General features: G+C 37.1%; 2 protein-coding genes across 7 annotated transcripts in view; one reads left to right on the top strand and one right to left on the bottom strand.

The window, feature by feature from the left end:
• Positions 1–12,698, bottom strand: part of ACLY (ATP citrate lyase) — a 202,575-nt gene that overhangs the window by 93,728 nt on the left and 96,149 nt on the right. The window lies entirely within an intron of this gene.
• LOC147021125 (uncharacterized) lies at positions 9,263–12,033 on the top strand. Its single transcript, XM_085890900.1, has 2 exons — positions 9,263–9,544; positions 9,668–12,033. The coding sequence occupies exon 2, from the start codon at positions 9,771–9,773 to the stop codon at positions 10,680–10,682; it is 912 nt and encodes a 303-aa protein (XP_085747026.1). The 5' UTR covers positions 9,263–9,544; positions 9,668–9,770; the 3' UTR covers positions 10,683–12,033.

Raw genomic sequence — 12,698 nt, 5'->3', positions numbered from 1 at the left:
GTTGAAATAGCACATAGACATAATTGACCACAACACTTGGAATTTAATTCTTGGACATGAAATGTTTGATAAACACCATAATGTAAGAATTTTATGACTTCAACAGGTGGTGGAAGACCAAAACTATCAAAATAATATTTGTCTTGACTATTAAAAATACAAACCCAATGAGAACCGTTTCCATTATTATCTTCTAAGTTCATAATAATATTCTTTGTATGTTTAGGCACATTTGTTAATTCATCTCTCATTCAAATAACCACATTATGTATTTTTAATTTCTTACAATATTTGACAAGTTGTAAATTTGATGTATTCTTTCCAAATTCTTTAAACCACTCATCACTGCTCATTTATTTATAAGAAAGATATAATCCATTACCCCTTTTAGTTAATGTTACACCTGCTTGTGTGATAGAAGAAAGCATATCTCCAACTAACAATCTCACATTATCAGGCAGACCTTCAAGTTTTTCAGCAAAATCTACAATTACACCACTTCCACGAATTGGTTTCTCCAACTCTTTGTTATGTCTTTCCAATTCTTTTTGAGCCCGGAGTTGAGCCTTCCTTTCGTTGGCAGTTTTCACCGCTGTTGAAATACCACCCGTCAATGTTCCAACCGCACTTAAACCAGCAAATAAAGGAATTAGAAATGGGAGAAATCCCCCACTCGTCTCTCTTATTGAATATTTTTTTCAACATTGTTTTTGTCATTTTAATTTTAAGTGAGCCAGTATCGTTCAGGATTTTAACCTGTTCTCTTGTGAGCAAAACATCAATTCTTACTGCTCCTTTTCTCTGAATTGTATTAACGTTAATTGTACAAGGCTTTTGATTTTGAACACAAGATGATAGTTTATGAAGATTGATTTGATTAACATATACTGCAGTTGGTGCTTGTCACTCATCTATTTCAAAAAAAATTATGTGAGACTAATCATAACACCATTATCTGTATTAATCTGTAATTCTGTTTTTTCCAAAAGCAAACAATATGCATCAACTTCTTCACTCTCTCCTCTTTCAATGTATAGGGAAGTATCCACTCGATTAGACTTTATAGTTTCCTTTTGAGCACTCAGGTCAAACGCAGAGATTGTATGCAAACTTTTAAATGCTGTCGTATCCAAAATAGGTTCTTTATTTCCATTACTTTCACACACCTTTTGGTAAGACTTGTATGCTTCGGCATAATCATTTTTTTCCCAATTAATTTCCAATCTATCTCGTGGATAAAATATTCCAGCGAGAGAAACACGAAGTTGTTTCACCTTAGCATTATCACTCAATGCATTATTATCAGTAGCAGTATTGCCATCTGGTTTTTAAAAAAATGATCCACAGATATTGTGGCTTTCCTTCCAGAACACCCAAATTCCATGTGTAAGTGGTTTGGTTTAGTTTAACGTGTGTCATCTTCTTTTGAGGTATGATACACTGAGTGGTTTCTTTGAGTTAAGTCTTCTATTCAGCATCTCTTCTGTTTTAAGATTAGGAGTATATTCACTAATATACGAGCCTGGTGTTGGCGCAGTGGTTAGGGCAGCGGCTTGGGATCCAAAAGGTCCTGAGTTCAATCCCCGTTGGGCCACTGAATTAATACACCAGGGGGTTGACTCAGCCTGTCATCCTTCCGAGGTCGGCGAAATGAGTACCAGTATACTGGGCCGGTGTATACCCCGGTTAAAATAGGTGTACCATATCCCTGTGTCGTAAGAGGCGACCAGGGTTGCGTCAGGAAGGGCATCCAGCGTAAAACATGTGCCAAATCACTATGCGGATCATACGGATGATCCGCTGTGGCGACCCCTTACGGGAGCAGCCGAAAGAAGAAGAAGAAGAGGAGGAGGAGTATATTCACTAATATACCAACTCATTTCATCAATTACAAATTTATTCTGCTCACCAAAAGCACTACCAACACCAAAAAGTAATCTATTTTCATTATCATTCCTTTGTAGTTGAAATCTAATTTTAAGACCATACAGAACTTTATCATGATCACAAAATCCAAATATACCTTAAAGAGGAACTGCCACAGTAAAACTATTAACTGCTTTTGTATCATCAGTATACATTCCTTTCCTTTTAGTATATCCAGGGTCTGTGGTTGTTCCCGTTGACATATCAGGAATAAAACCTTCGACAGCCCCCTTTCCCATTCTACCACTGAATGTATATAGTGTAAATTTCATCATTTCTGATACAGCAGAGACATAATCAACCGCTTCAACTTCTTGTGTTCCAATGTACAAACGAACACTATCAAACATTTTCCAGAAGAAATAATTTACGAGTGTAGCGTTTGTGTTATTCCCAGCCTTAGTGAATTTAAATTTACACAAAAAGAAACTTTCGGATAGATTCAAACAGGTTTGTTGATTATTTATTTCAAAACTTTTTGTACCATTTGCATTCCAGTCTGTTCCAGTTATTGCATTTACCTTGAAGTAATCTTCTTTTTTAGTGGAGTTTGAGATGACAATGGTATCATCCAAATCATGGATACTATCAATTGCTTCCATACTTGTATTTATTTAGGAAAAAAGATGTTAAAACTTTTGAAACCCTGACCCAGTATTTGAATTATTTTATGTCGTTCTTGGGGAGACAACTGAGTTTTACCATTTTTAATTTCTTTCATTGCTTGTAATTTATGAGATTCCTTTTGGGCATCTTTTATGCTCTTTACAGCACCTGCTACATTTCCCACAGCAGAAGCAGTTGAACCAATTCGGTCTTTATGTTTCAGAATAGTTGAACCAATACCCATTAGAGTATCAATTATCCCATCTCCTCAAAATTGATGTCCGACACTCCTTTGTCTCGTAGGTTTATAGTATCGTCTCCCAAGATACATACCTTCGCCCTTGTAGTATGGGGAAAGTAACATCCCATCCCCTGTAATTATTTTATATTTTCCCAACTCGTGTTTTCTCACAATAACCATCGTATTTAATTATTGGAAAACTTCACATAGGTGAATTCTGATGGATATAACTTCTCCATTAAAAGAAATCATACGATTATCTTGGTCGGTTATCCTAAAATTTACTCTGTGAATGGTTTTTCCTGACACAGGGAGATAAACCAAATTTTTGGGTTCCATATTGAATTTATAACCAATTGGGGTTGAGTATGCACTGAAAGAAAATATTGTATTTGTTTTTATTCCATCATTATAAGCACCATCAATGAAATCACAGTGAATTAATACCGAGTTTATTCCTGAGGATATTTGAATGACATTATCGCTGTAAAACATCCCATTAGTTTCAATCTTTTTTGAGGAGAAACCCAATAACTCTCTAAATGAATTATCAATTGTGAAATCAACCTTGTAGTTATTTTTAACTTTAATCGTTGATTTTGAAGTATGTTTTTGAATGTCTATAACAATATTTTTGGTTCATCACCCTGTTCTTTCATAAGACGAGCAATTTCGGAAGATATTTGAGAAATCTCATATGCTCCGGGTGAGACTGTTATCGTTTTGTATCCACTTCCCGGATTATAACTAAACTTGTCATTTTTCTCAGTTATATTAAATAAGGTATTATAAGTTTCCATGGACAATAAAGATGCCTCATATTATTTTGTTGGGTCAAGTTGTAGTGGGTATGGGAATGAAGATGTGTGGTCGCTTGTTGTGAAATTAAAACTCAGGATTGTGCTTCTCATCTTATTTAATACGAGATAAAATGTCTTTATATTGAGATTTATTAATTATTTTCATGTTCATCAACTGGTCTAAAATGGCTGATACTTCATTAAAACAATTGTTATTTCCAGCCTTCTTACTACCTAAAAACAATAACAGTCGATTAACTACAGGGGGAGCACTCGGGAAAGTGCGAAACCTCCGCCGACAATACTGCTGGGTCACTCAAGTGAACCTTATGTCTTATTCATTAAATATGGTCAACAGTGCTGACAGAGTTATAGTTCTTTTCTCCAACATTTTTTTTTTTGGGGGGGGGGGGGGTTGGAAATCACTTAAAACATGTAGAAATGCAAAAAAGAGAAATCAAAATTTTGTTGAATTAAAAAGTTGCAAAAATTTTTTTTTTCTCCAACAATTTTTTGGCACTTAAAACATGTAGAAATGCCAAAAAAAAAAATTTTCTCTAACAATTTTTTGGGGGGGTTGAAAATCACATAAAACATGTAGAAATGCAAAAAAAACATTTTTTTTCTCTCACAATTTTTTTTTGGGGGGGGGGAGGACCAATTCCAAAATCTAATGGCATGATCCTTGGACCATACCTAACCTTCCGCCAACAAGTTGCGTCGAAATCCGTCGAGGAGTTTTTCCGTAATACTGTTCACAAACAAACAAACAAACAAACAAATAAACCAATGTCACCCGCAGGGTGACCCGTATCTTGCCAAAAGGTGACCACGTGTGACTGCTTTAAGGTCACACTGAGTTGACCAGAGCTGCTATCCACCAGGAGCGACTCCTTGAGGAATATCTGCCTACGAGAGATTCCGATGAGAATCGTTCTACAGAGTAACCATGAAAAATATGCTTTTGCCTCATAACGTCACCAAATGACGTCATAATGTCTCAAGCTTGACATATCTAGAAAGCACTCATCGAGGTGTTCAATTTGAGGTACTACACGATATGGTTCCTAAAACTTGAAAATTTGACCTTGGGGTCAAATATGTTTGACCTGAGGTGCTAACCATGAAGGTCAAGGCCAATCGCCACCAAAAATTAATCAGCTGAGCGCCAGACCATGAACTATATTCCCATGAAGTTTGAAGACGATCCGATCAAAATTACTCAAAAAATAAGGGTTTCGTCGACTCCCCCGATTTGCGCCAAAGTGACCTTGACCTTTGACCTTGACCTTCAAAATTTTGTGCACTGAAAGCGACCTCTATAGGCCTCTGATATGCGAAGTTACAAAAATTTCCGATGATAACTGTGCTCTGCAGAATTTTTTATACGTGATTACAGACAAACAAACAAACAAACAAACAAAAAAAAACATACAAGCTGACTAACATATCTTGCAAAAACTTCGTTTTGGCAAGATAACAAATGGAAAGGGGTGAAAACAGTAACCTCCGATCTTCGATGGCGGAGGTTAACTAATTGCGATGGGTCATTTGGAAGAAAACTAACACCTGAACCAAGGATACTTAAAGCCTGAATAATGTGTTTCTCCTTCTCATTCTTGTTACGTTTACCAGAAAGACTAACCCTAGCAGCCCAGTATATACTCTATCATTATTTTCCTTATCGAATGGTTTATCAAAATACTTTGATTCATTCCTCACAGTTGAAGCTTGTCTTCCATCTTTTGTGAGAAGAAGCATTAATCTGGGGGTTAATTTAACAGGGGGTTGAGAAGACCCCAAGCACCTTAATTCATCATTAAATATCAATACCTTTTCTTGAACAAGATGAAATATTGCTGGTTGTTCTGTTGGAATGAGTCCTGCTTTGGTTTTTGATTTCGCTGAATATTCATTGTTTTGAAGAGCATTCACAATATAAGCAGGGGGGTGATTAATCTCTTCCAGTTGTTGAAATAATCCTTCATCATCATATTCTAATTCCCCTATATGCTCTAATTCTTCCTCCGTCATTTGACTGAAATATTTTATCATTTGAATTTTTTTGGGAGTATATTCTCTTGTGGGAACTGTGGAAACATCTATAATTTTTTCTTTGGAAGTTTTTAAAAGTGGTTTGAAAAATTTCTCTTGTTTTCTTTCAAATGCTTCTTCACCCGTTAGTTTCTGTCTGCGATTCTTCTTTCTTTCTTCCTGTTGTTTTACAACTTTTGAAACCAACTCTTGATGTTCCTTAAATCTTCTTTCTCTTTCTTTCACATCGATTTATTTATTGGAAAATATCATTTAATATCTCATCTTGTTTCACAACAATATATTTATATTTTTCAGTCGTGTGCTTCATGTAATCCCCAAATTCCTTTTTACTACATAATGTAGAACAATTATCTCTCCAAAAATTGTTTATATCGATTGAATTCAACTTGAATAAAATAAAAGTATTAGGATTGTTTCTGATGGAACGATGAGGAAGTTGAAAGTATGATTGACTAAGATAAATACAATTACAAGAAGAATGTCTCCCTCTTGTGTAGTGGCTGTCCATTACCGTTTGGTTTCCTCTCATTAACACAATCAAAGATAACGAGGTTCTTTTTTGATTTATCCAAATCTTGGGGAGACGGTATATCATCCGTATTATCACTAAGAATACAAGTTATCAGTTTTGATTTCTTTTTACATCTCTGTGTATCACAAAATAGTTGTATTATATCTTCAATGTTATAATCATTTAGGTTTTTTTTGAAGTTTAAATAAAGCTATTATATCTTCTTTTTGAAGACCAGCATTAAAACCTTGTGAGAGTAGTTGATACTCTGGTTAAAAACTCAACTTTGTGAAAATTATTAAATTATCATAATCTAAAAATTTGGGAGTCAGGAGCATCTTCAAAAGTAAGCAGGTTTTTCCACATCTGCTTGAACCAACTAAGAGACATCTTAATGAATTTGGGAGATTTTTATGGTTGTTAAATTTTATCTTATTTTCCCAAATGGGTAAAAAAATCATTCATTTATATATTTGGAAAACAGGTTATTAAATTTATTATTGGCATTTTTAGAAACTCTATATTTTATCCTAAGTTTGGGTTTAATTTCAAGATAATCCATTATTTTATTTATACAATATCTTGTGTTGATATTTCCCTGAAAATGACAATCGTGAATAATATACAACAACAATCCTTTGAACATTTCTCAAATACGTTCACTTTCTTCCCTTGAAAGGAAAGGTGTGTTATCACCCTCATACTTTACATTCATTTCTCTAATCAATCTTGCAAAGTAATTCATTTTTGGTGTAAATCTAAAAGAATTCTTTTCCTTTTTATTATCATTAATTAAAAGATAATCAAAGAATATACATTGTTTATAGGCTTTTGACTCTGTGTTTAATCCCACTCTATCACACGCAGGACAATTCTCAAATTTGTCATATGGAGAATCAGGGAAGTCTAGCATATTTATAAAGTAATACTTTACTTAAACTAAAGTTCATCTTCAGAATCATCTATACTTTCAAAATCTTCAGTTGAATATTAACTCATATTTAATTAGTAGAAACAACATTACCATTGATGTCTATATACTTTTTTTCATTACCGGATTCAACGACAACATTTTTTATATTAAAGGTAATTTTAAAATGATCCTTAACTACTATTGAACGAAAATTTATTATTGGCATTTTTAGAAACTCTATATTTTATCCTAAGTTTGGGTTTAATTTCAAGATAATCCATTATTTTATTTGTTATTAACATATTATTATTAACCTGATATATTAACCTGTTATATTAACCTGATATATTAACATCCTTTATTTCATCAGGATTTACATCTTTAGGGTTGTTGAAAAAAATACAAAATTCTCCTACAGATGGTCTTATCTTTTCAGATGGTCTTATCTTTTCTTTTTTAAGCGTCATTCAAAAGGTTTTTATTTTTTGATACTTTTTCTTGTTTCATTGCTTTTTCTAGTTTTGAATATATTACCAGATGGAGAGGAGAAACTTTTGTTAGAGATACTTTAATTGATGTTCTTCCAGGTATACTAAAAGCCCTTTCACTGAAGGAAATTGAAGAACTCATCTTATCCACCATAATTGTTTTGATCCAATAGTTGTTATATATATCTTCGTTCAATTTTACATCCTTGACATATTTCTCAGTATCTTTTACAAATGAAGAGTTTGATTGAAACTTGTCTTTTGTGTCTTGAAACATTGTATTTATTAAGTGAAAAAACTTGGAGGATAAAATTGTTTTAAGCACAGATTCACCTTTAAATTAAACGAAATTTTCATCAAGAAAATTTTAGTTTAAGCAAAGTTTTATTATATAAATATGGTAAATACAACGTACTGCGATGTTTATAATCACGAATATAAATATTATAAAAAACACCTTCGAACAAACAAACACACATTTAATCTAGTTCATCAAATATCTCCTCTTGAGTTGGAAAGAAAACATTGTGATATCTGCTCAAAGGATGTTTTGAAGAGTAGTTATAAGAATCACCTTCAATCACAAAAACACAAGAAAAATGAGTTTAAAGTAAAGGGAGATTATTGTATTGAAAACAATGATGGGGCATTTAAAGGGCATATAAAAGTAAGGATTTTTCAATTTGGAGAACCCGGTCCATCATCAATAGCTGAATCAATTGAAATAGTGAAACCTGATGTTGAAAAAGTTATTAAAAAGACATTAAAAGAAATGAAAACTTTAAAGTTTTATATGTGACTGAAAATGAATAGGAAAAGACAAGATGAAGAACAAACTCCTTATATGATAACAGATCTTCATTTTATAACATCATTTCATTGAATAGTGGGGTTTATGAAGAACTATCAAGACAAGAGGAGGATGTTGATAATACAGTGGTAGGAAGTGGATTTACTATTTTTAAAAATCAACTTTTTAGATCTACACATTCTAAAATCAAACCCTCTTAAAGCTTCTTCTTATATTGAATTACCAAAAGAAATAAAACTAAAGAAGGCAGTTGTTAATATTAAGAACAATGATAATAAATGTTTTCTCTGGTCTGTTCTTGCTCACTTACATCCACCAAATTGTAATTCAGAAAGAGTAAAACAATAGATGAAATATGAGAATACCCTGGACATTAAAGATTTTAAATTCCCAATGCCACTAACAGATATTCCTAAATTTGAGAAAAAGAATAATCTTTCTCTTAATGTATATGGATTATTGGATACAAACAAAGTTCAAATATTAAAAATTTCAAACAACTATAAAAATGAAGAAACACACATTGATCTTTTATATTTTAGTGTTGGAAACAATTTACATTATACATACATCAATAATTTATGAAGATTAATCTCTTCTCGGGTATTCAGAACAGCAAACAAAATATATCCTTGTAAGCGGTCTTAATTCATTTCATACAAAAGAATGATTACAACATTCAAAGTATTGTTATAATCATAAATCAGCTGTAATTACAATGCCTAAACCTGGTGAAAAGATTTCTTTTGAAGATTATAATAAATCTATCATGCACCCATTTGTGATATACGCTGATTTTGAATGTATCCTAAAGAAGATAAATACTGCTTCTCCGAATCCAAAAGAATCACATACAAATAAATATCAAAAACATATTCCTTGTGGTTTCTGTTATTATATCAAATCATCTGTTGGAGAAAGTATAATAAACTTGAACATTATAGTGGAAAAAAAGCTTCACAAGAGTTTGTAAAATGATTAGAAATGGATTGTATAAGACTAACTAAATTAATGAAAGAAACAAATGATGTGGTGAATTGTCGTGAATTGAGGGACATGACGCGGGATCACATGTTGTGCGTCTCGCGTATAAGGGGAGGTCTCTGCGGCACGAGTGATTGTCCCCGGGGCATTGCTATTGACATCGGCTGTTCACTTGATGCTCGTTAACTGAAGGTGCTCATTGACTGGTGAGAATGGAGATTATATCGAACTCCGTGCTTACGCGGATTGTCTGCAATGATTAACTGCACATGTATACGTTACTGCTTATGTACTCCTAGCTGAACCTGTATTCCCCGGTGTGCCCACAGAAGCGGCTCCAATCAAATGGAATAAAGCCTAAACTCTGAAGGTTCATCTCTCGCTCTTATTTCAATTTATTCCATTTAATTTTCTCGGCTCTCTCAACCAAAGATGGACAAGATCTACAAACCAGAGAGGTTCGACGCAGACCCGAACGCGACTGACGCAGAAATGAAATGGTCACATTGGTTCTGTTCCTTCTCACACTATCTGACCATCATCGCGGAGGGAGCTGACAAATTTGCCGCTCTCGTGAATCATGTCTCGCCCAGCGTGTACAGGCTCTTCTCGGGGTGCGACACTTACGAAGCAGCGATCGAGGTGCTGCAAGCGCTCTACGTGAAGCCCAAGAACGAGGTATACATACGACATCTTCTCAACACACGCAAGCAAGCAGCCGGGGAGACAATCGATCAGTTCCTGCAAGCTCTGAATCAGCTGGGAAAAGACGGCAGCTTCCAGGCGGTAAGCGCCGAGGAACACCGAAAGGAAGCCACACGGGAGGCATTCATCCAAGGACTCAGATCAGCCCACATACGGCAACGCTTACTAGAGAAAGCGCAACCCACTCTTGACAAGGTAGTCGATCAGGCTCGAGCGATGGATACGGCTCAGCAGCAATCTGAGTCATTTGGGACACCGATGCTGCTCATGAACGCTGCTACGATGGGAACCCAAGGAACCCCACTGGCACAGACACAGCCAGACATAGGGGATGGAGAAACACCCGAGGAGCCGGGTACCCAGACCTCGTCAAACTCCTCAGCAACTGCTCCGGTTGGTAAATGCTTCTTTTGTGGGTACAAAAGGCATCCTCGTCAAAAATGTCCCGCCAGAGATGCCACATGCATGAATTGCGACAAGAAAGGGCATTATGCCAGGGTATGTAAATCTACTCTAAGGAGAAATAAACCCACTTCTGCGGCTCTCTACTCGCAAAATAAATTGACTGCAGCCTCCCCGGGAATCTATCCAAGGCTATCATCAACGTACGAATTAACGGGCATATGGCTGAGGCACTGATTGATACCGGTAGCTCTGAAAGTTTCGTCAACAGCTCGCTAGTGAAGGGCAGGAAATGGGTAATCCACCCGACTGACAATACGGTATGCATGGCCGCCACCTCACTACAATCCCGCGTACGAGGGTACTGCAATGTTGAATTGGACGTAAAAGGGTACACGCATCGGGATGTAAAGGTACTGGTGCTTCGTGATTTGTGCGCAGACGTAATTCTGGGTCATAATGTCCTCAAGCAGAACACGAGCGTCGAAATACCCTTTGGAGGAAGCAAGCCTCGTCTAATTTTAAATGCGTTGACCACCGCGGAGGTGACGTCCCCCCAGCTGTTCGCTAACTTGTCGCCGGTCTGCAAACCGATAGCGATCAAATCGCGGCGATATACCACTGCTGACATGAATTTCATCACTTCGGAAACCAAGCGATTACTGGAGGAGGGAATTATAGAACCGAGCGATTCGCCATGGCGCGCACAGGTGTTAGTAACCAGCAGTCAGAACCATAAGAAACGAATGGTTGTCGATTATTCCCAAACGGTCAATCGCTTCACCCAACTCGACGCCTACCCCCTGCCGCGCATAGATGAGATGGTCGAACGCATGGCCAATTATAAGGTATTCAGTACCATCGACTTGCGAAGCGCCTATCATCAAATTCCCATCCGAGAGGAAGACAAACCTTACACTGCATTCCAGGCAGGGCGGCGCCTCTACCAGTTCAGAAGGATACCATTCGGTGTCACGAATGGAGTAGCTTGCTTCCAACGGGTTATAGACGACATCATCTCAGATGAAAACCTCAAAGACACTTTTGTTTACGTGGATAATGTCACAGTGTGCGGTAGGGATCAGAGGGAACATGATAGGAATCTGGACAGATTCTTGAGCATTGCTAGAAAATATAATCTGACTCTCAACTACGAGAAATGCGTATTCTCGGCAAGGTCAATTGACCTTCTCGGCTACACAATAGCCGACGGCACAATTAAGCCTGATCCTGAGCGATTGCGCCCGCTCCGTGAGCTTCCACCACCTCAGGACTTGCAAACAATGCGCCGGGTGATCGGGATGTTCGCTTACTATGCGAGATGGATTTCGCAATACTCCGAGAAAATACATCCCCTAGTGCATTGCAAAAACTTTCCACCAGATGCCGCTGTTGTAAGAGCTTTCCACAATCTCAAGGATGATATCAGTAAGTCCGTGGTTTTATCGATCGACAGCTCGGTGCCCTTCGTGGTGGAGACCGACGCTTCAAATCACGCCATAGCTGCTACACTTAATCAGTCTGGGCGGCCGGTCGCGTTCTTCTCGAGAACTCTCTCTAGAAGCGAGCAGAGACACTCAGCGATAGAGAAGGAACCGATGAAATTAACCGAAGAAGAAAAATTAGAATTTAGAAAGAACAATATCTGTCATATTTGTGAGGAGGAAAATTGAGGAGTCTAAAGTTAGGGATCATTGTCATCTTACTGGTAAATATCGAGGTCCCGCTCATTCCTGTTGTAATCTTAATTATAAATTTCCTTCATTTATTCCAGTCTTTCTTCACAACAGCGCCAACTATGATACATATCTATTTATAAATGAACTTTCAAAAACACCAGGGAATATTTCTGCCATAACAAACACAAGTCAAAAGTATTGTTGCGAATTCGCGCCCGCCGGCGTGCGAACGGCCACGTGACTCGAATCGCGGCACGTCGCCCACCGGACGGACAATTCTGTCATGACCCTCTCGGACTAATGCCGGGAGTTAGTCACGGGTGGGCCTTTCGGCCTCACCACGATCGTGCCAATCGGCCACCCGCGTGGGATAGGGTTGTTCGCCAAACTCGACCTACCTAAGTACCCAGGCGGATGGTAGACTGGGCGATCGCACCTCGCCGCAGGTCGACTCTGGATACGGGCCGCTTAAGCGATCCGTTCCGTACTATCGGGATAACCGAGCGGTGTTATCGTTGGCCTCGATGGTTCCGATTAATTATCGGGCATATTAAGCCCACGACGAACCCGTTAC

Source organism: Eptatretus burgeri, chromosome 8 (genome assembly GCF_056783735.1).
Source record: "Eptatretus burgeri isolate ZD-2024b chromosome 8, Ebu_testis_v1, whole genome shotgun sequence".
Lineage (NCBI taxonomy): Eukaryota > Metazoa > Chordata > Myxini > Myxiniformes > Myxinidae > Eptatretus > Eptatretus burgeri.
The sequence above is the reverse complement of the archived record's forward strand: the minus strand, read 5'-3'. Positions and strand labels throughout refer to the sequence as shown.

What these genes read in the sequence shown, in the direction of transcription:
- LOC147021125 (XM_085890900.1), top strand. Translation starts at nt 9,771, where the DNA reads ATGGACAAGATCTACAAACCAGAGAGGTTCGACGCAGACCCGAACGCG.